The sequence below is a fragment of the Onychostruthus taczanowskii genome, unplaced genomic scaffold, assembly GCF_017590055.1.
Source record: "Onychostruthus taczanowskii isolate IOZ18803 unplaced genomic scaffold, ASM1759005v1 scaffold59, whole genome shotgun sequence".
NCBI lineage: Eukaryota > Metazoa > Chordata > Aves > Passeriformes > Passeridae > Onychostruthus > Onychostruthus taczanowskii.
Window position 1 is genome coordinate 4,120,486 of NW_024503568.1, and position 24,969 is coordinate 4,145,454.

Below are 24,969 nucleotides of genomic sequence, written 5' to 3' on the forward strand. Positions count from 1 at the left end.
TAGGGCAGTAGGGCATTGCTCACAATGCCGACCTGCTTTGGGTCTCTTTGGATCTCTTTGGGATATGGACAAGCATCTTCACAGGCCCCCGACAAGAACCAAGGACTGTTTCGTTCGTTTTCTTGCAGCGTAGGCCCTCGAGGGAGCCTGGGGCAGGGGATGCCAGAGCGGCCCGGGTACAGGCCCCCGCCTGTGACGGCCCCAGAGCAGGGACCGGGCACGGACACCCCCTCAGCGGGGCCGGGCCGGGCCGGGCCGGGCCGGGCAGGGGGCGGGCCGAGGTCCCTGAGGGAGGGGCTGCGCGGAGGAGCGGGGTGGGCGCGGGGAGCGGTCACAGGCACCGGGAGCTGCCGGCGGGCCGGGAGCGAGCGCGGCTGGGAGCGGAGCGGAGCGGCGGGGCCATGCCGGGGGCCGCGCCCGCAGCCCCGCGCCTCTGGCTCGGCGTGGCCGTGCTGGGCTGGCTGGCGGCGGCCGGGGCCCGCCGGAGAGGTAAGGGACCCCGGGCACTGGGAAGGGCAGGTGAACGGGCCGGAGGGGCGGCTGCTGCGGCGGGGACAGCGCCGGGCTCCCCCGGGCCCGCGCATCGCCCGGCGCCGGGGCTGCGTGCCGCAGGTGTCACTGGAACAGGCTGAACTCTGTACCTGGCGAAGGAGGAGCTGCCCTTGTCACAGCGCACCTGTGGGGAAATCCTGCCGAGGGGAACTCCGAGAGCGAGGGTGCTGGGTCTCCCGCCCTCTCGCCTGTGGTGGAGCACAGGCAGTGCCTTGGTACATCCTTACCTGGGACTTCTGCTAGACCCGTGTCTGAATAGCTTCAAATTCCAGATAGAAAATCTACATCAAGTGTAGATACAGTAATGTATTGCAATGAGAACTACTGGAAGACGTTCTATAAACATGTATTTTACACTTTCATAAAAGTTATGCGATTATTTGCTACCTTTGCAAAGCACCTCGTGTGGTGTGAACAGAAGTGGCTGAAAAGTGTTTCAACACCCAGTCTGACGAGGTTATTTGTAAAGATATATTAATATGTGCATGTTGATTCGATTTTCTTCATTGGTCCATGCATAGGAGTCACCATGTTCCTGTTCCATGGGTCATTGCTACAACATTTTTGCTCATGTTCTTTTATAGGTTCTCATCAAAGAAAATGGTATTTTTTAGGTAGTTACAGTAATATTTATGTTCTCCTTTAAAAGTATTACTCTAAAAAGTTGTTCCAGGATAACTTCTTCCAAAAAGTGAACTTTTTTCTATTTTAATATTTTGGAAGAGTTTAGATCCACAAATTCTTTTGTTAAATTCAGTCCTAGTTCTAATTTCTGCCTTGGGATGTTGGTATGCTGCATCCTTTGCAGTCAGTAGATGCAATAAAAAGCACACTCATGCTCACAGTGGGCACTTACTAAAGACACTGTTAGTTATCAGTGGTTGTTTGCCAGACCCCAACCTTTGGGCTGCAGGACATATACACTTGTAAGTTACTTATACCTGAGGGACTGGATTGCCACTGCTGCCACTCTGCCCTTGCCTGTCTGTACTCTGCTGTGGCTCCTTTTTCCTTCTCTCCTCTAGTTTGTACCCAGCAGTCCTCAGTTCCTTACTGTTCCATTGGGTTGGAAACATTCTGGACAGGTGGAAAATCATTGACCCCTCTTTGCACATGGATGGAATAGAGATGTGACCAGGAAGTTGAAAAACCCTTCCTTTGTGGAATTAATTTTCCACCCCAGTGCCTCAGAGATAGTCATCAGGAGCCACTTCATATCTCTTTGTGGCAAATGAGCTCCTGTGTCAACTTCAGAAACCTCTTTGATTTTAGTTAAGGTGTTCAGAGGTATTATGTGACTCAGTTTACAGCAGCCATGGTAGAAACCTCAACGTGTTTGCAGAGATTTCATCTGTATTTCTCCCAAAAGGCCCATCCTCTAGCACAAGGCTATCCATGTGTTTAAGATGTTGCAGTTTAGGTTCACATTTCTCAGTATCCATCAGGACCAAGGAAGTCTGGAGTGGATCACAGCGAAGTTCACTGCACTAATCCTGAAGACAGTCAGGAAAGAGCAAATATGCAATCAAATTCTTCCTGCTGTGCAGAGAGACAAGCTGAAGAAAGGTAGAGAGCCATGAGCAGTATATATATATAAGGTGTTCGTGGAAAGAAGCACAGAATATGTTAAAATAAAGTAAACTCAAATGCTACGGGATTAGCTGCATATTTTCCCAGGATTGTCTGCTTTTTTTCAGCAGACAGTGTTTAGTATCTGGACCACCAAACAGAATGGGAGAGTTACAACTTTCTAGAAACAAGTCTCTCCTAATAACCTGTTGATAACCTTTTGTGTGTATCTCCTCTAGTCTAAGTGAAAACACAGATACACAGTCTACAAGGGAGACTGGATATTGTGGTCTTATTTCTCAAGTATTCATTTGTGTATTTTATACTTGGAATTTCACTATTCTATAGCAAATATTTAAAATGAAAGTTGTTAAATCACTAATACATTGAAAAGGTCCATAAAAATAACTAAAAATAATATTCCCATGTATATGGAAAGGTTTTTGTCAAGAAACAGAAAGTTATTAAATCACTAATACATTTAAATGTTCATAAAAATAACTACAAATAATATTCCCATGTATATGGAAAGGTTTTTGTCAAGAAACAATCATGAGTAAATGCTAAATTTTGTTGAAACTTACATGAGTTTTCTGTTTTGTGTCAGAACATGTTAGGATTTTTTGTGATTGTGGATGAAGTCAAACCACCAGTAGCACAGAAATCTTCCCCTAATTTAATGTTCCTCACATCCTGGATAGAGCTGGTGGGTAAGCCTGCCCTGTAGATAACCTTCCTTAGCACTTCAAAGCTATCAGAACCTGTTTTCAGATCCTTGTAATTTTGTCAGATTTGAATGATCACGCAGCCTACAAGAAAGATGGAGAAGCATTATTTACAAGGACCTGTAGTGACAGGGCAAGTGGCAGTGATTTCAAACTGAAAGAGAGTAGGTTTAAATTAGATATTAGAAAAACATTCTTTACTGTGAGGGTGGTGAGGCACTGGAACAGGTTGCCTGGAGAAGCTGTGTCTGCCCCATCCATGTAAATGTTCAAGGTCAGCTTGAATGGAGCTCTGAGCAACCTGGTCTAGTGAAAGGTGTCCCTGCTTGTGTCATGGAAGTTGGAACTATATGATCTTTAAAGTCCCTCCCAGCCCAAACTACTCTATGATTCTTTAAAACTGCTGGGTGTTAGGAAGAAGCAAAACTTTTCTGGAGCATTTCAGCAAAGTTGCTATTCATCATTCTAGAATAATATTTGAAAGAATGCTTATATTAAAATCTGTTTTTATTTAAGGCATCCTGAATAAGGAAATCTTTATTTTGGTGGAAAATGTAGCCACCTCCCTCTTAAATGCTTCTGATTGGAGCAGATCTGGTCTGCAGGGGCAACATTTTTGCAGAGAACACAACATTAATTTTTTGTGTGTCTGTCCATAAATCAGTGGAAAATGTAGCCACCTCCCTCTTCTTCCACCAACCTCTGCTTCTGGTTGGAGCAGATCTGGTCTGCAGGGGTAACGTTTTTGCAGAGAACACAACATTAATTTTTTGTGTGTCTGTCCATAAATATGATAATTTATTTGTTTTTGCTGTTGCTGAAGTTAGACAGCACTTCAGTTACACTCAGATGCACATTGTTTTTATTTGTGTTATTGACGATGACAGTTATTTTTAGTTGTTTTTCAGAATGAGAAAGAAAAAAGAAAAAAAAAATCAACCAGTGTTACACAACATAAGATTTCCAATCAATAACTATAGAACTATTAGTGTACTTCTAGGAAGGAGAAAAGGATACACTGGATTCATAAAGAGCTGGATGGCCTTTTAAAGTGGCATGCATAATAATAAGAAACTTATAATTTGATCTTTAGTAGGATTTATAACCCTATTACAAGTTACTCCAGTCAGCTGTTTTAAAGATCTATCAAATGATGATCTAATTAAACTGTGGAGGAAAAGAAAATAAAGACTTGTCTCATGTCTAGCCTGATATATTAATGGAGAAGGTAACAGATATTAATTGTTTCAGGAGTGCTTCAGTTACAGGAAAGAAAACTAATGAGGGTGCTGTATGAAAGGGAGAATTCCAGTAAAAAATAGAGGACAGGAAGAAACTTTCATCATGGTTCGTAAACTGCTTGTGCTTTTGCTTGCTCGGAAAACATTTCAATAACACACATGACTGACCTGTGATTCTTCAAGGGCTTTTCTCTAAATTCCAGTGAAGGGTAAGTTCCCTGTAAGGTCAAATTGTACAGACACGAATAGCCCACAGGCTACTACAAGAAACTCAGAAACACAGTGGTGGCACAGTCAATCACAGTGACTTCCAGCTGCCCTTAGAGGATAGAAGATAAAGCTATTGTTACCTGCCTGGGTAGCCTAAAGCTGTATCAGATTAAATCTTTAGTCTTTGAAAGAGTGTAGAATTCTCATACTGTGCTTGCTGAGAGAGATAAAGTGTATTCCTTCACTAGGGCATCTTCTCCTTTAAAGGTGGGGAATTACCTGATTTTGAAAGTGTTTTATAATTGTGGTTGTCTAGAATGACATGAAAAATGTGGAAGATAGTTTACTATCTTATATTAATAAACCAAAGTGTTTCTAATCAGTGACACAATTATACCACACAAAATATGCAACAAATACAGACATACTTGGGACCAAAAGCTGGAGATCAGAGCATTCATATTCAAAATGTAACATTAGACAGCTTTGCTTACAGCTGCATCTTTAAATTCAGTAGTAGCATAATGAAGGCAAAAATTAAGATTCACTGTATCATTCAGTATAACCAAAATTTCTGTTCACAGTTAGCATCAGTTGGTATCCATTTTTAAAAGCAAGGCAGATAGGTATACTTTTAATCTCACTTGCACATAAACATTCGTTCCCTTTATTTTTCTATTCTTTCACTTCCCAAGCACATTCCTGAACAAGAATGACTATTCAGTATGTTGTATGTAAATATGCCATTAGCTAGAGCTTTTGTTGTCACTGTCTTCTACAGAAGTCAACTCACCTGCTAGATCAGACTCAGAAATTCTGACATTCTGCTTTATTTCTAAAGGAGTTTGTATTAAAAAAAAACAAAACAAAAACAAAACAAAAAAAAAATGAAAAAAAAACCAAAAAAACCCCTAAAAAACCCCCAAAACCAACCAACCAAACAAAAACAACTGTGATAAAGACTTCTTCAGATTCTGATCCTTCATTCTATCAGAAAATTTTAGAGATTTTTTTGAGGCCACAAGGTCACTTAGATGTCAAAAAATAAGTTTGGTAGTTGTGTTTCTTTATTATAATTAGTGTGTCTGCAAGTCTTTAATGCAAATTGACTTAAAATGTGTATCAAGTATCTACCCATTTTAACACACTTTTGTTATGTTCTGCGTGTATACATGCAAACTGCATGTAACTATCCAGCTATCTCTCATCCATTTGAGGGAATTATTAATTTCATGCAGAGGAGTTCTGTAAAATAGTAATCTATTATGAAAAGACCTTTGGATAAACCTTACTCCTCCTGAGGTAAGTTTTGTATTCTCATGCCTCTGACTCCTTGTTTGTATTCAGGTTTCATAAATATCAGTCGAACTAGAAAATCAAAATCCAGGTAGAATGTATAAACATATTCCTTCTCACTGGTTTTGCATCCAGGGTAAATGCCTATGTGGTTATTACTGCATTTGTTGTCCACTAAAAGAAGGAAAGTTGTGACATAATGAATTAAATTTCAGACTAAGACTTCAATATATTCTTTCATAAAATCAGTTTCTCATAATATTGCAACATTTTCCTTTTAAAATGCTTAATATATTTTCTAAAACATTTTAGTTAGGCATTCCATCTTGATACTTGAAATGCTGTTGCTCCACAGTTCTAGAATGCTCTCCTGGTGGACATCAGATCCTGCAGAGCCCTTACCGAAGCGTGGGTTTTGATTCTTCCCACCTCCAGCAATCAGCTATTCAGGATTTAATCTGTGACCATTCCCTGACTCCAGGATGGTATCGCTTCATGATTTTTGATAAGCCTGCTGAGATGCCAACCAAGTGCGTGGAGGTATTGTTACAAATAATTTCATTCTGAGAAAGAGATATTTTGGTGAAGAATTTTTTAGTAGGGTAGGTATAAAACAGAGTATGATTATGGGGACTGATGTGGAACAATACAAAGTTTCTATCATCTCTAAATACTTGAATATATTAAAATGTGTTAACTGGAAAATTAAGTCCTAGGCATTGAAAATTGTACACTGAATGGGCAATAGCAGAGGATGGTAAATTAAATCTCTTTTAGAGCACTCAAAAACTGTAATTTCCACTCGGTGCTAAAGAAATTTTCTCAGTAGCAGCATAGCAGGGCTATCATGTTGTAAAGCTGGAACTGTGTGATGGTCAGTGTGTCAGGAAGGCCATGTGAGAGCAGCATAAAGACTTGCAGCCACATGGACCCAGTAATTGTGGAGCTTTTAAAGTCATCATGTCACAGAAAAGAGATTACTCCTAAAGTGACTTGAACTAACAGAGCTAATTGAATATTAGTTGTCTTGTCATCTGCAAGCCTCCAAAGACTCAAGAGTTGCTTGAAGTATTTAATTCTTCAGATGACTAGTTCTTTATTTCAGAGTTTATTTGTAGCTTTATTTTGGAGCTCTGTTATATTCTAAGGAGATACATCTTTTTAACATCCCTTTTTTAAAACATTTCCTTCCTTTAAAAACTTAAAAATGTTGTTAGAATATTGTAGCCTTGATTTTTCTAATGAATTGAAATTTCCTTTTTTCAATCTCTTAAAAAATAAGTTAAAATCCCATCAATTAAGTGCTTTTAAATGAATACAAAACAGTTCAAGCATACAAATGCATCAGCTGCCCACATCTCTTAGAAGAAATCCAGCAGGTTAGTTGAGCCTTCAGTTGATGGCAAAGGGCAGATAAAAGGTGACAGCTTTAACACCTTTAGTTGATACTCAGTGTACCTCTGCTCTACCCTGCATTTGCTGTGCTCTGATAGCATCCACACAGTCACTGACTGTAGGTTAATGGTGCAAAGTAGCTCACTAAGCCATAGCACAACTGTGAGCTTTTCTGAGCAAAACACTCAGGCGTGGCTTCCAGTTAAGTTCTTCAGGCACTAAATTATAGCCTGTCTTTAGAAACAAATACAAATTCACTAGGTTCAGTAAAGGACTTAAGTCTCTTTTGTGTGCATTTGTATTCAGCGTTGAGGAGGAAAGTCATCAATCCCTCTGTTATACTGGCTGAATTTGCTAAAAACTCACACGAGAAATTAATTACATATGTACCTCTCACGAAAGCACAGCAACAGTCTGATGTGGCATTAACCATTTCCTGATGTTTTTCTCTGGTGCTGAAGATGAATCACTGTGGGACTCAAGCCCCTGTCTGGCTGTCTCTGAGGGGGTCAGAATCCATGCCTCGACCTGGTGAGATCAAGCAGTTAACAGCTTGTGCTACATGGCAGTTTTTCTTCAGCTCTTCAAAAGACTGCTGTCTTTTCCGAATCCCGGTCAGGGTGAGGAACTGCGGGGATTTCTTTGTTTACTTTCTGCAGCCCACCCAAGGGTGCATGGGGTATTGTGCAGAAGGTGAGAAAATGCATGCTCTAACTCAGCTAAGTGTCTGTGTTTATGAGTAAGTGTTTTTCTGATCTGTATCTGTCTGAAACTTGGTGGAGTGGAAATGTCAGGAAATAGTTATGCTAAAATTTCTTGCAATCCTTGCTTTTAATACTGATATGATAGGAGAAATGATCTGAAATGGTGAAATGGGTTCACTTCACCCCTCTTTAACTTGCATGTAGCATTTGACTAATTTTCAGAGACCAGAAACTTAAGAATTGAAATTTTCCATATAATGAGGTAGGGTTATAAGACACATCTAGAAGTCAAAATTCAGTGTGCCTAAATTCAGTATAATTCATGGCACTCAGACTGTCCAAATAGCCATTACTGAACATGCATAGAATTTTGTATCAGAATAAATTTTGTCTTAAGAACTTGAGCAAAGTGTGTTTATATCAATTATTATTTAGCACTGTTAGGAATATTTTTCTTGTAATTCTTATAATCTTTCTGGAGTGTATACATGTTGTTGCTAGAAGAAAATTCACAGAAATGCTCTACTCATACACATTTTATTAGTTCTATGAGAAAGAAGATGCTTTGCATCCTACTGTCTTGTGCTGCAAAAGTATGTTGGTGTTAGCAGCTCAAAACTTCAGCATTTCATTATTCATGACAGATTTTTCAGATAAGCAAGCCAGGGTTAAATCCTTTGAGTTATAAATACTGTGAAACAGTGACAAATTTGTGTAGTAAGAAATTCTTATTAGCTCATATAACACACCATTATGAAAATTCTAGCAGTATTTTCATGCATCATATGCTGTATTGTTTGGAGTCATGTTCTGTTACCCTACTTTCAAAAGCGTAGTAGCAAATCTATCAGTGGGCTTTCTGGTGCCTTGTTGGTCCATCATTATACCTTTAGATCTAATTTTCAAGACATTCTCCAAGGGTTCAGCAAGCATGTGCCTGAAACCATGAAGAACTCTTGCACAATAGGACTTGCATTTACTCTGGATCCTGGTACATGGTGAGGAAAGAAGATGCAAAACCACAGCTAGACAGCGAGCTAGTAAATTTTTACTACCTCAAAATAAAGCAGGCAAAAAGTATAACTCTTACTTGCCTCTACTGAACACTGTAAATCTGAAACACATTTTGAGTTTAAATGCATAAATTTAAGATGATGTTGTCATGTGAAGTACATTGTACTCTTATACTACTTTTTGTATCTAGGTTACTCTGTGGCCAGTGTTTTTTCTTTAACACTTGACAGCTGTAAATACCTGATGCAAATTTTCTATCTGTTCTCTACATGCTAAGGAGTTCAAACATTATACCATTGAAGTGTAGAACAGCAAAAGTCTGCTTTTCATTCTTTTTGGTGAATGGGATTTCCAGTGTTGCTGGTGCCCTTCTGATGTAGTTTGGGTAGAGTGACTAACTGGCATTTTCATGTTTAAGTCAAGTTCCACTTATTTTTTCTGTAGCATTCAAAATACAAAACAATAGAAGTTAACAAACGATTTTTCTTAGGCTTCTATAGGAAAGGTGATTTTTTTGCAAAGCAGGTCTGCACTGAATTTCACTGTCCAGGGTTACAGTTAAAGAATAAATGTTCAGATCAGAATTTGGAGAGGCAAAATATATATTTAAGATAATAGTATAATTCATTTTTATTCACTAGCAATGTGTGTAAGTATTGGCTGAGCACATCAGCAGTAAAGGTTGTAGAGTTGGTAGAATGTTCTGTACCCTTCCTCCTAGATGTTTTCCAACACAAGACATTGTGCTCTCTGCTGTCACAGCTGTACATGGATCAGATTACAAGATTGCTTCTATTCTGAATTTTTGCACTTTAATTGGTGTTTTGTGACATTTGGTCTATAATCTATATTCTGTTTGTGTGTGAATATAAAATGTAAAAACCCTTTATAGTTGTTTCAGATGCAAGGCCACAGACCTGTGATCCTGAGGGAATGGAAATTGAAGGCATCTGTAGCAGTGAGTATTTTGTTTTGATTTTCCAGGTTTTCTGTGCATCTGTGACCCAATAATGTCAGCACTTAGTGATATTCTGACTTGAATAAAAACATGTTCATGTTATCAACAATATTGCTTGGTTTGTAGCAAAATGAGCAGTTTGGGGGTAATTTCAGACAAACTTGTATTACAAATTTCTTTCTCAGAATATTTTTAATAGGTATCAAAATGTCAGAAAGTAACTGTAATGATGCTGAATGGTTCCTCAGAAGTAAAATATAAGAGGAATCTACAAATCTTATTGTTGCTTTTTCTGTTCCTTTCTAAATAGCCTTTTTCTTTTTCTTTTCCCCACTTTCTGTATAAATAGTGAAATTATTCTTCTGTAAGGCACATTCCCTTGCATGTTGCTGTCTCCTGCCTGGTAAAATAATTAATCACATTTTATTCTCTTGTTTATGTTTTTGGTTTATGTTTATTTGGATTGGATTTTTCCCCTCTTTAGCACCTTCCTGTTGTCTAGAATGTAATCAAAAGCTCATAAAGAGTTTTTGCTCCATTTAATAATTATTAGCAGGGAGATACACATTTTATTTTGATTCTCTTAAGAAATTATGTAGCATTTCCACATATAAAAAGGGTAAATATTACTAGTGTATTATCTGGCAAAATAATATGTCAGTGTCATTGTATCCAATACTGATTTTGTGCAGAATAAAAAGCACAGACCACACTTCTGTTTGACTAGGTAACCTGGCTCCTACATCATCTCCATCTGTGTCACCACCACTTCCATCTGTTCCTGAAGTTGTAGCAGAGATGATCAAAGGCAGCATCTACCTGAGGTGTACCTTTGGCATTCCTTTTGCAAACAGCTCTCTTGGATTCATTGTAACTTGGTCAAGACTTTCTCCTGAAGGTGTCAAAGAAGAACTTACACATGAAACAGCAGTTCATACCTTCTCACTTCTAGAACTTGATGGGATAAATGTCAGACTTGGAGACAGAGTATGTTAAAACATTATTATGATTTCTTTGTATATTTGTAAATAGGGCTCAGTAGACACTAACAGTTTTCAGAGGGAGGTCCAGCACCTTCCTGTGTAATTTTTCTTGGTAGAAGCCTGCTGCCTCTACTTATTTACACCAGCTGCCCATATGAACATGTAAATATCACAGAAATATAACTACTGTTGCCTCTGAGGTTTTGAGAGTGATTGTCTCAATACAGTGCAGTGTCCCTCCAGGAAAATTTTTATTAAAATAGTGTAAATTAAGAGGATTTTTGGATACAACTGCATCTCAGTGAGAGGCTGTAAGAGCCAGAGGTTGTGAAAAGCTATGTTGTTGATTCAATAGATGTATATTTTTCTCTGGATGTGGGTTTGTGTCTAGGACTTACGTTTTAATCTCTGCCACCAAAAGCAGTGTGATGCCTTACCTTCCAATGTAGCAGAATGAAGACTTAGGGTCTCATGGTAACTTTGAGAAGCCTAAGCATTGGAAAATCAATACATGTTTTACCTATACATACCAAAATACAGGTTAATTTTTCCTGGAGAAAATAAAAAAAGCAAAACACATGGGTAGTATGCATATGTATGTTCAAGCCAAAGCCAGGCTGCCTGGATGGCTTATGGACATGAATAGCAATTTTTGTTCCCCAAAAATCATTTGGGGACTTTGTGAAGACTTGCCTGACAGTGTTGGCTTGGTGACAGTCAAAAGGAAAGGCACAATCATAAGCTACCTCCTGCTGCTCTGAATCACTTTTTTTTTTCAGGATCAGAAATACTGCATGTGTGGTCAACACATCTCAAAATGCATACAGCAGAATAAAAACAAATGCCAAAACAAACACCAAACCAAAGTGAAACCATGGTGTCTAGTAGCATGAAACTGGTTCAGTGGAGGGAAGTTACACTGAATTCCTCATCTTGAAGAAGATTATCCAGGTCTCTAATATCAGGAAAAACAAAATATAAGATCTAATGGTCACTAAACAAAATTAAAAGGCAAAAGCTATGAAATAGAAAAAAAAAAACAACTAGTAAATAGCATGTAATCAAGTGTAAAATGCATTTTCATAGATATCATTGGTTGTAGAAATGCTCCAGAAAAGATTTTTAAAGTATTCATTAAATATGATCTGTATGTAGCTTTTAGTTGAAGAAGTCTCTGCACCACTGGTAGAATATGCCAGGAAAAGGTCCTAGGATGCTCAGTTTGTATCTGTTTTTCTTCTTTATTTGTATTTACCTGTTACCACTGGTAACTGCTACCTTGTGGTATAACCAGAAGACTGGCCATGATGAAGCATTGAACTGACCATGGGGGCTGAGATCTGTCTTCATGTGACTACTTCATACCACAAATATATTCTTTTATTCTGGTTTTACCCTACAGGTCTACTGTAGCAGTTCTTCTTTTTTCATGGAGAAGCCAGATATACAAAGCTCTTCAGTTGAGAGCAAGGAATTTTTTGCTGGAATTAAGGTAACTTTGTAAAAACATAATGTGGTAGGATTTTTTGAGTATTGCTACAGCAGTCAGTCCTCTGACTAGAAGGCACTTAAAATGTATAAACTGTAAATTAATAGAGCTTGTTGTCAGCTGAGGTGGACATAAATTTGTCCAAAAGCAAGAGAATCACAGTAGTTTGTGTGCTCCCCATGTACTCAAGGTGCAGGAAGGCTGAATTGACACCTCACACACACAGTGCAGGCCTTGGTTTCCAGCCCTGGAGCTGACTGGTGCTGTGCTCATAAAGTCTGGGGGCACAGTCTGAGCCAGCCTGGTCTGGGCTTGGAGGGGGGTAGCTGGGAGACTACTGCTGTGTAGTTCCTGCTGTGGATAGAGCTATAGGGACCCATTTGCTGGCCAAGAATGGCACCCCAGTCCTGGAAAGACAGACTGCATGTCATTAATTACATATTGGGTATAGTCCTGCTGACTTAGCCTGAGCCTGTTCCTGTAGTGTAGTTCTGCAGTGTACCCTGCAAGGAGGAAATGTGCTCTCTTTGTTTCCCTGCGAGGCTGCATTCAGGACCACCCCACCCATCCTACCAAGCTGAACTGTAGGCCCCTGCTACTGATCTCTAATTGAGTTTTTGATTGTACATTTTCGGTGATCAATATTGTAAGCTTGCAGAGAGGAATTCCAGGAGGAATATGGTGCTTTGAAATTACTCTGGATTGCTACCTGTAGGTAGCTTCCCACTTCCTTCCTCCCACACAGACAGTACGCAAAGCTGTTTGTATCTTAGCTTCCAAGGGTTATTCATTTTTGTGGTGAAGATGTGGTTTGCTAGCTCCCTCCTCTAGCTAACCCTTTTTCTTGCCTTTTCCTTATCCTTGCCCCTTTACCCACCTCTTCAAGGCTGTGTCTGCTGTGTCTGCATCTTCTCCTCAATATGCTGCTGCTCCTCAGCCTATATAAATAAGCGCTCCTAGCTTATTAGGAAGCAGTGCTGCATTTTGCTCACAAAGATTGCATTTTAAGCACAATTTCTTCTGTGCTAGATACATCCAGAAGCATATGATATATCAGAAGATGGGAAGGAATACAGACTGACAATAGAAAGTAGCATTCCTATTCCTTGTCCTGAATTTAGCCAGCTAAAAAGTGACTGCAAAATCTCACTAACATTAAACAGTGTTGATGAAGGTAAGTATTACCCTGATTTTGTTACATTTTGTATATTTAATTACATTTTTGTATATTTTTATAAATACAGTGCTGGTTTATTTCTTCAGAGAAGTTGTTACACTGTAAAATACTTTCTAAAATGTTAAAGCATTCAGAGTCTGTATGATGCTGCTGAAAATAGGAAAGAATTACTTGTTGAAGTTTGCAGGTGTTTTGGTAGACACTGATATCAGAGCCACATTCTTTAACTTGAATAGACATAATACTGTAATACTTGTAAAGTTTATAATTCAGGTAATTTTGTTTACCTGTTGCATTGCAAGTGTTATATATACAGTCACAAAGTCATAATTTTTTACTCTTATAGTAATTTTCTTTAATATTTTCTCAAGCACAAATCCTCTGAACCAGGAGGAGCCTTGCCTATGCAGACAACATCTTTTTTCATGTTATCCAGCCTATAATGATTTCCATTTGTCTGTCAAACTGGGGAATGCAAAAACATTGTCTTAGGTGTGTATATGAAGAGGTAGAGAGGAGGTTTTTTGCATGACCAAACCAAACCCAAGAAAAATGCATAATTATTTTAATTTATGAAAGTGTGTGTAAATAAGTTAGTATCTATATTAACAGTAGTTAAGAGAATGTGTCTTGTTTAGAGAAGGAACTCACTAATGATGTATTTTCTTTAAAACAGGTAAAGAGCAGTTAGGTCTAAACTTGGCTCTTTCTTCTTGTCATGTGGATCTTCTCCAGAAATCCTGCAATGATGGAATCTGTAGTCAAGCTGTAATTTATTTCAGTGCTGTGACAGACTTCATGCAGGATGGAGACAGGATTACCAGAATTGCAGTTGAACCTATATCCAGTGAAAATTTCCTGTGGAATGGCTATGTTCCAGAAAGCACACAGGTTGAAAATCTTTGTGTTAAGATCTGTAAACTGTTCAGAAGTGTAGCTGGTGTTAGTGAAGCTTTTATTTCAGTTGTGACTTAATGATTCACACCAAGATATCTAAGTGGTTGGTTATAATTGCTTTGTTTTTTCTTGAAATTCTGTGTTTTCATTTGAATTTTTTGTCTTATATTTTAATATTGAAGTAACTACTAAGATTGATTAAAAGCATAATATACTTATTAGAATGTAAACTACTACCATAAGATAAATAACATAGCTGAGTGCATTTATTTCCTAACCTGATGTGTTTTAAATTTGTTTTTCTTTGTTTTGAAGATTACAGTTAAGGATCTACCCACTGCCTACTGTTACTCATTTACTGACCCTCATATAATTACTTTTGATGGAAGGTAATTACTGGCTTGCTGCTCTTAATTTTAAGTGTGTTGGGAGCTTTTCTGGGTGGGTTTTGAGGAGTGTGTTCTATTTCTTTAATTATCTCTATATTTATTCTAAATCTGTACTGATGATACAAGTAAGCTGTAGTTTTCTGCAATTGCACTGTCTGTTTTACAATTCTTTTTGACAATAAGGATTAATGTGCTTTATGTGATAAAAGCTTGCCAGCCATGATGAGGTTTGTAATATTTGCATTTCTAAAAGCAAGTTCTGGAGTTGTAGCGAGAGAATGAAGCAAATGGATAAGAGGAGTGGTAGCTGGGGAGTCTGTTGGCTGCAAAAAAATAGAAATGTTCATATATGAAATATGAACCATGATAAAATGACTGAGTAAACAAAACTTCTAATGCAAAGATATTTCCAAATAAAGGCATAGTTTCCCCATTTCTGTATGTCAGTATCTGAATCCTTGTAGGATCAAATTACTAGAAGCTGTCTGCTGTCTGGGTAGCATTTTGCTGTGTTTATTAGTGGCATTGAAAGACACTTATTGATTGCTGTCACTTGCACATCACTGGCCAAAAAGGATTTTGAAGTGAAAACAGCTTGCATAGCCACAGCTGGTTTTGGTGTGCTTCTTTCTTACAAGATAGTTCTGATTCACAAAGGATGTCTGAACAAACACAGGCTCCACACCTGGGAGTTTTATATTCTTTGTTCAGCAGAAGCACATTTCAAGCAGAAGGGTGAGAAGATGAGGATATGTTGCCTCCAAAAAAGGATGTTCAGCCCACACATGATAACAGAAGGGGAAATAAGAGTTGTGATTGGTTCTCTAAAAGAACTTTGACTACTACTAATAAAGTCAATGGGCTTACCCTGATCTTGCAGTTTCTCCTACAGTGGAAGTTTTAGGGATGTCTTAACTGGGCATTGCAACCATGGATACATTGTGATCAAGCTTTCTCATGAAGCAGTGTTTTACTGCAATGTGATGTCTGCAAGCATGATGCTGCAGAGAAAGAACTTTCTTTTTAAGGACAAATTATGTTGCTACTTTATTTTACAAACTGAGGAAACAAATTACCTACTGAATTATGGACAGTCCTATGCAGTCCCAGTTGTGCAGCCATCTGCAGTTTGTCTGCTGCCCCATTATACACAAAGCAAATTGACAGTCTACAATCAACTGTCAAATGCCATTTATAGCCAAGAGGCCATTAAACTTACAGCAAAAGTTTGGGGGTTTTTTTTCTAATTTTTTTTTTTCTTGCTGCTGAATCATTAAATTGGCTATTTTAACCTTGCTTCAGGGGACAGATGGCTAACCCTAAGGAAAAAAAGCAAGTTGCTATTTATGGTTTCATCTTAAATGATCATTGGGAATAAGCACTCCCCATCTCCATCTTAATAAAGCAGAGCTTTTTAAAAGGATGTGACTTTCTAAGTCATTTTGTCAAGGGTACTTGTGCGGTTTTCAGCAGCTGCCCCCACATGCACACTGCTATGCATCTTGTTGCTCTTGCTGCATAGGTGTACCATTGTAGACACACAAAGGTTGAGAAGTGCCCTCCATATGCGCTGTTAGGATCAAAGAATAGCAGTAGCTTCATGCTTATGTTTACATTCACAGCCATTGTCTACATATATTCCACTCAAGATCCTTCTTTTCTGCTGTAAAAATAAGATTTTTTTTAAATTTAGAGCTGCTCAGAGGAAGATATGATGGCGTTTGCTCAGGATAAAGCTTTGTTTTGCTCTGTGAGCTGTAGTGCTTTTTCTGACTTGAGAAAATGAGTTTCAGTATCAATGTTCACCAAATATTAAAAATCTGCTTGAAAATAGAGTTGCTGACATGTAGTGATACAGTTATTTCACAACCAAAGTGATATCACATGCTATACTTTTGATTCCAGAGTCTATGACAATTTTAAAACTGGAACATTTGTTCTCTATAAGAGTACATCTCGGGATTTTGAAGTTCATGTTCGCCAGTGGGACTGTGGAAGTCTTCACTACCCAGCATCCTGCAACTGTGGCTTTGTTGCTAAGGAAGGAAGTGATATAATTGCATTTGACATGTGCAGTGGTCAGCTCCATGAATCACAGCCACACTTATCTGTAATAAACAGAGACGCAACAGGAAGCAATGTCAGAATCACTGAATCCTACCTAGGAAGAAAAGTAACAGTAAGTGGTAAATAATTGCTTACAGATTACGTAAAGTGAAAAATCAAGTTTCTCATGAGGCTATCTTCAATCTCTTTTTAGGTTTTGTTTTCTTCTGGAACTTTCGTTCGTGCTGATGTGAGTGAATGGGGAATGAGCCTAACACTTAGGGCACCCAGTTCAGATTACAGGCATACAGTGGGACTCTGTGGCACCTTTGATGGAAATGCAGAGAATGACTATCACACTGCGAGTGGCATGGAAATCCCAAACCATGCTAATGTTCATTTTTCTTTTATTAAGGAATGGAGGTAACAAAATGCTTCTGTTGATAAATCAAATGCCATAATTTTTGGTTCTACCTTTCCTTCACACTCTTAAAAGCTTGTCAAAATAATAAAAAAAAAATCTCCTTAAGTTTTAAAGTTGATATTAGAATGTCATAATTACATTCCATAAGTAATTTAAGAGAAAATTTAAACTGAATTGCCAAATAAGTATTTAAGCATTATGATGTAGGATTAGTTTGATTAGGTTTGGAACAAAGCACCAAGGTATCCAGAAAATATCCACTCATCTCAATTCTTTTATAAGTTGCTCTTGGGGGTTTGTGTTTTAACTGGTGTTTAAATATAACTGTGTGATGTAGACTTATGCTGTAGAAGTATGAAACAACAAAGAACAAAAAAATGTTAATGCTTTAATAACACAAAGAAAATAGGTCAGATGATACAGTTTCACCTTTTCCTTTCCTCACTAGAATTTTACCAGGAGAGAGCTTGTTTGACAAGACACCTGCTTCATTAACATCTTCTAGAAAAATGTTCTTCTGTGACTGTTCACTTGAAGATACCAGATTATATCAACCAGCAAACAATCTGGAGACAGTTACTCAGTCAGAACCTCCTCTGTCTTGTAAAGAAAGTGAAAATGGTAGATTTCTTTCTTTGATACCAGGACTGGATGTCACTGCTGAGTATCTTGGTCCTGCTGATCTTGTCAGGGGCTTAAAGAAACGTTCATCTACACAGGAAATGGATTTATCTACACTTCTGCAGAGGCAGAATAATCAAACCAAACTTCACAAAACATCACCATTAAACTCACGTCTCTCTGCCACCTCAGTGGGTAATACTGGTACTGAAAGAGAAGGAAGTTCAAGCTTAGACATTAGGAGAAATTCTTACCATTACAGCAGTCATTTTCACAGAACTCAGTCTGCTACAAGTAGAGGGAAGCGCCAAAATTATTATGAGTACCATCCAGTATTTGTCTTCCAAAGTCTCAGCCAAACAGATTTAGAGGGATATAGTTATTTTTTCCCAGAGGACCATGTCACTGACACAGACGAAAAGCTCCTTCCTTCTTGGCCCACACCTTCAGGCCTTACTGAATCTAGTGCTGTGTTCCTGTGCCAGCAGGCAATAGCTAATTCCAGCATAGGCAGGTCCTGTGCTGCCCTCCTTGGCCGGCGAACAGGGGATGCCATCGATATGTGCATTAAAGATTTGCTGCTGAAAGATGACCTCAGTTGGACAGAAGCTTCCTTAGCTCTGCTGGAGAATGAATGTGAGAAAAGAATTTTAGAAGAAATAAATTACAGCCCACAGGAACTTGAAGAGTCAGTTGAGAGCCTGCTTACTGCTTTGAAGTGTCCCAGTCTCTGCAGTGGTAATGGAGAATGTACAGAATGGGGCTGTGCATGTTTTCAAGGCTACAGCTCATATGACTGCAGCATACTGTCTGGTAAGTGGGGGGAAATGAGATGTACTTCAAGAATGTTCTCAATGTTTGTACAAAGTGTATTTGTTTTGCTGCCTTTCTCTCCTGCTTTTGTACATGGGCAAGGGTTCTCAATTGTTTAGCTACAGTTTTCTACAGCTGTAATTATTTTGCATTCAGCCTTCTTGTTTCCAAGGCCAGAACATGAGCTTAGTTACTAATAGGTCAGATTAAAAAAAGTCCCTTTGCAATGCAGAGTGTAGCCCCAAGAGACTGTCAATGTTTCCACATGCTGTCTCCTTCAGGGAAAATATGCCACATTCATCCCTCCCCTAGTTTTTTATAGTTTATGTGATCCTGTTTATTAAATCTCAGTGTGATGTTTTTGTCTTTATTGATGTTACATCTCTGTAAGCTAACTGTTAGATTGGATGGGAGCAGAATTGGAAGTGAAGAAAAAAGAGCTGTAACAAATAGTGCTGGGCAGGTTTTTTCCATTTTCTGTAGGTAAGATATTCACTAAAAATTCAGTTGAACAATTACACTGGAAAAATATGAACAGTACTACCGAAGTCAAAACTCTTTCAAAATAAAGGCAAAACTGGTTTGCAATCATGTTTTTAATGACTTAAGAGCAAATAGAGAAAGAAGGAATAGAATAATAAGAAATGTTTGACTTCAATAGAAATAAAATAAGCTAGTTTTGCCTCATAAAAACTGTTTTTGTGTTCTGATCTGTCAGTTTATTTCCTGAAATAATTTCCATTGGAGTTTTTTTTTTTTTGGGTTTTTTTTTAGTTTTTAATAAAAAAGAATCCCTATATAAATTATTGCATAGCTGCCTCCTTTCCAGTTCCTATTTCTAAGGCCTTAGTTTCATTTCAATTTTATTCTGGAAGTCTTATGTAAAGAACTATAGTTGAGAAAGCAAAACATGTACTCACAAGTGTTCATCAGTTGAAATTTCTCTGCTTCCTAATACTGAGGTTCCAAGAGAAGACAGAAGCCTAGCTTTAAAGTTTCAGTGTAACAATATAAAGTCTTTCTGTTTATGCTTCCTTTTTCCCAGATTTTCTTGTTTACATAATTTTCATGGTTGGATAGAAAAATAAGCATACTGCATAATGTAAAAGCATATGAATGAATTCTCATACTAGCATTTATTGTCTAATCTCTGCTTCCAAGACCAGGCTCCAGAAATTACAGAGCTGGAGAATGCTGGGCTGTGCGACATTCGACAGTATGACTGCACATCTGTGAGAGTGTTTGGACATGGCTTCAGGGACTCATTGAACCTGAAATGTGAAATCATCAAATTGCAAGTAGGTCTTCCTGAATAGTGAAAATTACATTTTAAACTTCTTAGAGAACAAGGTACAAAATGTCAAACGTATTATTCATTGATGTGAGCACAGCCCAGTGGTTTAGTGGAAGCTAAAAGCAAAGGCACTCAGCACTTTGCAGCAAACACTCAAGACTTTGCAAGATTGCCATTTCCTCCATGGTAAGAGAAATACAAAACATAATGGGAATGTTCAGCAGCTGGGAGGGAGATAACAGCACACAGCAGCTATCCATCAGAAGAGGGCAAGGGCAGCCCTATTAGTAACAACCAGCACATCGTTGTATTTTTAAGTGCTTATGGAGAGGAATGGAAGTACCACTTCATTGAAAAAGGACAGCAAGGTTAAAGCCATTACTAGATTTCTCTCTCAAATCTAATGCTTGAAATAGCCTTTTATAAACATAATAAATCTATTAGGAAAAGATAAAGAAAGGCATTTTTGATACGTTGTCCATTTCCCAGAAGTAGAATACCATGGCTCTTTAATGCTATATGTCAGGTTTGAACAGGAGATTGAAAAATGTTTCGCTGTAAACTTAAGGAGAATTTGTGTAGAGAGACTGTTGTTGCTGATTCTTAAAAAAGAAAATTTTCAAGGCAAATACACAAACAATTTACAAGTTGTAGCCTGGAATAAATGGTCAGCATAAAAGTTTTTATGTCATGTTAGACATGAGAACAAAAAAAGCTAAAAGTAAAACTGTGTTTTATTGGTGTGATGATGGAGGGGGTGAGAGCTGGCAAAAGGGGAACCATTCAATGGGAAATGTTTTTCCTGAGACAGTAGTTTTCCTTAGCTATTTCCAGCAGATGCTGAAATTATTTTGACAGATTAGGCAATGCTGGCTATAGATTTTTCTTAAACTCCACATATATCCACTCAAGTTGGCTTGAAATGATTGTCAAGAGTAGGTTTATGCTCCCCTTATATTAAAAGACTTTTAGACCAAGCTTGCAGTAAGACAATTATTGGGAGTTCACTTATCACAGTTTGAAACATCTCAGTTTTAACTCATGGTAAGGTATTCTGAAATCTCTCTTGGTGGTGCTGTATTTGGCTGCCAACAAAAAAAATTCCTAATTAGTCACTTTTAATGATGATCTTCTTACTGACAAGAGCCATTTTACTGCTGTTAGCTGCAGTTGAGGAGAAAGCTGCAAATTTTTTCCTTGAGAATACAAAAGAAATGAAGTTTGGGGTACTGGTTTTTTGTTTAGATTTTCAGGCTGGAGAAATAGTGAATTCAAGGAAATGTCAATGGACTTGCAGCAGTATAGAACTGCACAGATTTTGAGATTGAACTTAAATGATCAAAATTTTGTAGTAGAGGCATGTTGGCAGAATTTAGAATTTTTTTCTCTTTTCAATATTTTCACTTTTGAAATGTTAAATCAAGTCTATTGTTCATGGGCTGTCTTACCCAGTTTAGGGTAGATACTTGATGCAGGTTTGGGTAGGAAATGGTCAGGAGCTTATGATTACAGAACCAGAGAATTTAAAGGTAAAAGATGAGAGTATGTTTAATCTCTGCAATACAAAAACACAGTTTTATTTCCTTCTGGTTTACACTGAATTCCAATTTCCATGAACCTTATGAGCTGGAATGCTTACAGATCTGAAGGCTTTTTAATTGGTTTTTGAAAGATTAAACTGTTTCTGAAAAAAAATATCTGAACTTGCCTCCAGATAGTAGCAAAAGGTTTCTGAAGAAGTAGACTGTATCACATTTCAAAGGTTGCAGTATTAAATGCACTCAAAATGCCATATTTAGAAATATTTAGCTTTTATACTTACCTTTGCTGTGAATTTCTTAAATAAGTATAGGGTGAAAGAAAAAGGTAAGTGGTTGGAACAGAAGCAGCACATATGTATTTTTAGCAAAAGTGTTCCTTTTTCTGTTTAAAAAAGAAAAAAAGGCTAGGCCTATATAGCAGATGACTCTCCATGTAAAGATTGTGATTGAATAAATGTTTTGATTGGTTCTAATAACTAAAAAAAATTATGCAAGCTCAGTAAAAACTACTCAAGCTCAAAATCCCTTTTACTTGCTGTTCTCTTGATTCTTAGTCTGCCTGGATTCTTAGTTCCATCTCATTTTATTTATTTTCCATATGCTTAACCCTACTTCCACATCAGTGCTTCAGCCAAATAGTATTATCACCCTTATTCTGTTATCTTGAGCTCCCAAGATGGATGCCTTACAGCAGTTTAGAAGAAAAGTCTGTGGCTGTCACAAAAAGTCAGTGGTGTCTTGTTCCATTGAACAAGCTATTGGCTTGTACAAGGGCTAAATGGCCAACTGCCAGTATTGCCCCGGCACCCAGAATGATTCCTGAGCCCTGCCAAAACCTCATCTACTCCTTTGACTAAAGCCTGTCCTGGCATGGGAGCAGAGTGGAACAGAGGCACTTGCACATCAGATCAGTGGTGTTTGAGGATCATCCACTGCTTCACCCTCCTGTTCCCTTCCAGCTGGAAGGGCTGTTTGTCCCTGGCAATGCAGTGCCAGAGGGCTGTGCATCAGGAAGGACTTTTCTGCCTGCTCCTCCACAGTAGCAGGCTTAGGTGAAAATGTGTGTGTGCAAATATTGTCATCTAATATTTGCCACTGCATTCTAATCCAGACACATTAGACTGGTTCAAACGCTGTGCAATATATGGGGAGTTTTTCTCTGGTAAAAATGTTTTCGTGATGTATCAAATTTTCTGTCTTAACATTCAGTATAGTGATAGACAGTGGATTTCTGGAGAACCTCTAACTATGCCAGCTGCCTTCCAAAATGCCAGGACTGTTGAATGCCAGTTACCAAGTGATGTCCAGCAGTCTGATGTCATGGATGTGGTTGATGACAAACCCATTGCCAGATGGCAAATAAAGGTACTCTCATAAATTTCAAATATTCACTTAGAAATGTTCCTGTTAAGATGAAAATATGTCACGTAGATATTATCCTTTATTTAATGGTACTAAAGGGAGAAGTCAACTTGCTTAACTTGGGGTCTCAGTCTTGTCACCTAAGCTTAAGTGTCAAGTGTCGTTTGACGGTATTCTCCTGCAGGGGACTGGTAGATACAACCTAGGTCCTGCAGAGACACACATTCTTCAAGAGTAGAAGTTAAAGGCCAGGTAGTTACCCTAGAGTATTTCAAATGACCTTGGATCCATCTTTGGTAGAACTGAGTTAAGCTCAGCCACGTGTACAAATCCCTGTGCTCTCATATAGATAATCTGAGCTCTCATACAGATTGAGTCAATAAGGTCAATAGAGCCTACACAGAATTCAATTTACCTTAGACACTGACATGTGGTTGGTCAAAATCTGCCTAGACTCCTTGGCAGGTTTAATTAGATTTCTGATGCCTTTTGTGAGGGTTTAGACACCTGCACGTGGGTGTCTATTAATTAGTGGAAGGTTGTGCTAGTGGACCAGGTGAGTCTATCAATACTTGTATCAGTTAATCCATTTTTACTGCTCACCTTGCAGATTTCTAATGATGGATTTGTTTATAGCAACTCTAAAACAATGATATTATATGATGGAGCCTGTCAGACATGTGAACCACAAGAATCTGGGTTATGTTCATTAAAGGTATGTGTTTCACTACTCTCTTTTATGAAAGTGATGCATTTTTCAGGCTGAAAAAAAATCTAGAAAAATTAGCAGAACATACCTGTTCTTGTTTCCAGCAGGGATTTTCAATGCACAGAAAGAGAAGCTGGGTTGAGGCAATTTTAAATGTAAAAAATCAAACCAAAATTTTGATTATAATTACCAAGTAAAATAATTACCTATATTTACCTAGTAAATTACCAAGTAAAATCGAACTATAATTACCAAGTAAAACCAAACTTGCCATTAGTTGTTTAGATTTAGAAGCAAGCTTAGTTGTTTAATAGAAGTGAAGAATGATTAGATTTTATTTACTACTTACAAATTCATAACCAGTTTGATAACCAAAACCATTAATTAATAACATTGTCATTTCTCTAAAAGGAGAAAACATGCAACATAGATGGACTCTGTTATGGTGAAGGAGACACAAATCCAACCAGCCCTTGCTTACTGTGCAGACCTGACTTAGCCAAGTTAACTTGGTCAGTTGTTGAAAGTAAGTTCTAAATAGTATTTTTAATACCAAGTACTTGAAAGTCTGCAAAGTTTTTAAATTTATGGTAATAGTGATGTTTTAAGTTTAGCTAGGTAAGTGTTTTGGTATTTCTGTTAGTTTCTGAAAATTATATTGTTGTTTCCAGACCATATATGTAATATTTTAATTTACTTTCTCTGACTCTCCTGCTGTAGTAATTACAAATAACTAATGAAGATTTAACAACTTTCAGTCTAATTAGTACTTTGGAGTCTTGATATTTAGCACAGCTACATCCACATATGTTTGTCTTCAACATATAGGTTAAACAGGTATTTTTCAACAAATTATTCTGATTACAGACAAGTGGAGATCCCAAGTTAAATTAAATTTATTAGACACAATATCTGGGCATCATTTACATTGATGGCATAGATACATGGCCTAAATCTTAAGTACGTCTAAGGCTGCAGTACTCCAATCCAGTTAGAAACCATACTGTGAAGGGAAAACTTAAGTCTAAATTTTTCATTTTCCTTCTCTGTAGTACAAAGTTCCAACACAGAAGTTGTAGCTCTTTTGGTGCAGATTTTAGTCTTTGGATATACACATCACCTTGATCCCTTCACCAAATGGAATATTTCTTGGAGCTTTCATATTAGCCATCCAGCCTGTCCTGCAGTCTCTAACATCACAAGTACAAGCATTCTATCAGCGTCTTCATGAGTGAAAGACCCATGAAATCAAGACTCTGCCTTGATTAGGAAAGGTCTTGTCTGAATGGGACTTCTGGTGCCTGTCTTGGTGAATCCTGTCCCAGTCCAAACTTGTACTGAAAGCCAAGGTTGATATACCTATTCTAAAAGGATGAGATGTGAATGAAAGGAATGAAATGAAACTCATCCAGCAGAGAGGGAGCCAATGGATTTCTGTGTTATCAGCATGTTATGGACTGGAATTCAATACAGCCAAAGTCAGAAATGAGAGAAGAACGAAAACCAGAGGCAACACTCCAAACCTAAAGAGCACAAACTCTTTCTGCAAGGAGGATGGTG

The 24,969-nt window shown here is 38.0% G+C and overlaps 1 protein-coding gene across 1 annotated transcript in view; it reads left to right on the forward strand.

Annotated features, from left to right (window-relative positions):
• Positions 1 to 401: 401 nt before the first annotated feature.
• Positions 402 to 24,969, forward strand: part of VWDE (von Willebrand factor D and EGF domains) — a 36,071-nt gene continuing 11,503 nt past the window's right edge. Inside the window, exons 1-16 of the mRNA XM_041418258.1 lie at positions 402 to 489; positions 5,949 to 6,133; positions 7,450 to 7,681; positions 9,599 to 9,664; positions 10,392 to 10,651; positions 12,050 to 12,139; positions 13,166 to 13,310; positions 13,990 to 14,204; positions 14,526 to 14,599; positions 16,505 to 16,778; positions 16,860 to 17,068; positions 17,518 to 18,503; positions 19,665 to 19,801; positions 22,548 to 22,703; positions 23,311 to 23,415; positions 23,821 to 23,935. Of these exons, the coding sequence (XP_041274192.1) occupies positions 402 to 489; positions 5,949 to 6,133; positions 7,450 to 7,681; positions 9,599 to 9,664; positions 10,392 to 10,651; positions 12,050 to 12,139; positions 13,166 to 13,310; positions 13,990 to 14,204; positions 14,526 to 14,599; positions 16,505 to 16,778; positions 16,860 to 17,068; positions 17,518 to 18,503; positions 19,665 to 19,801; positions 22,548 to 22,703; positions 23,311 to 23,415; positions 23,821 to 23,935 (3,337 nt within the window). The remainder of the gene's footprint in view (positions 490 to 5,948; positions 6,134 to 7,449; positions 7,682 to 9,598; positions 9,665 to 10,391; positions 10,652 to 12,049; positions 12,140 to 13,165; positions 13,311 to 13,989; positions 14,205 to 14,525; positions 14,600 to 16,504; positions 16,779 to 16,859; positions 17,069 to 17,517; positions 18,504 to 19,664; positions 19,802 to 22,547; positions 22,704 to 23,310; positions 23,416 to 23,820; positions 23,936 to 24,969) is intronic.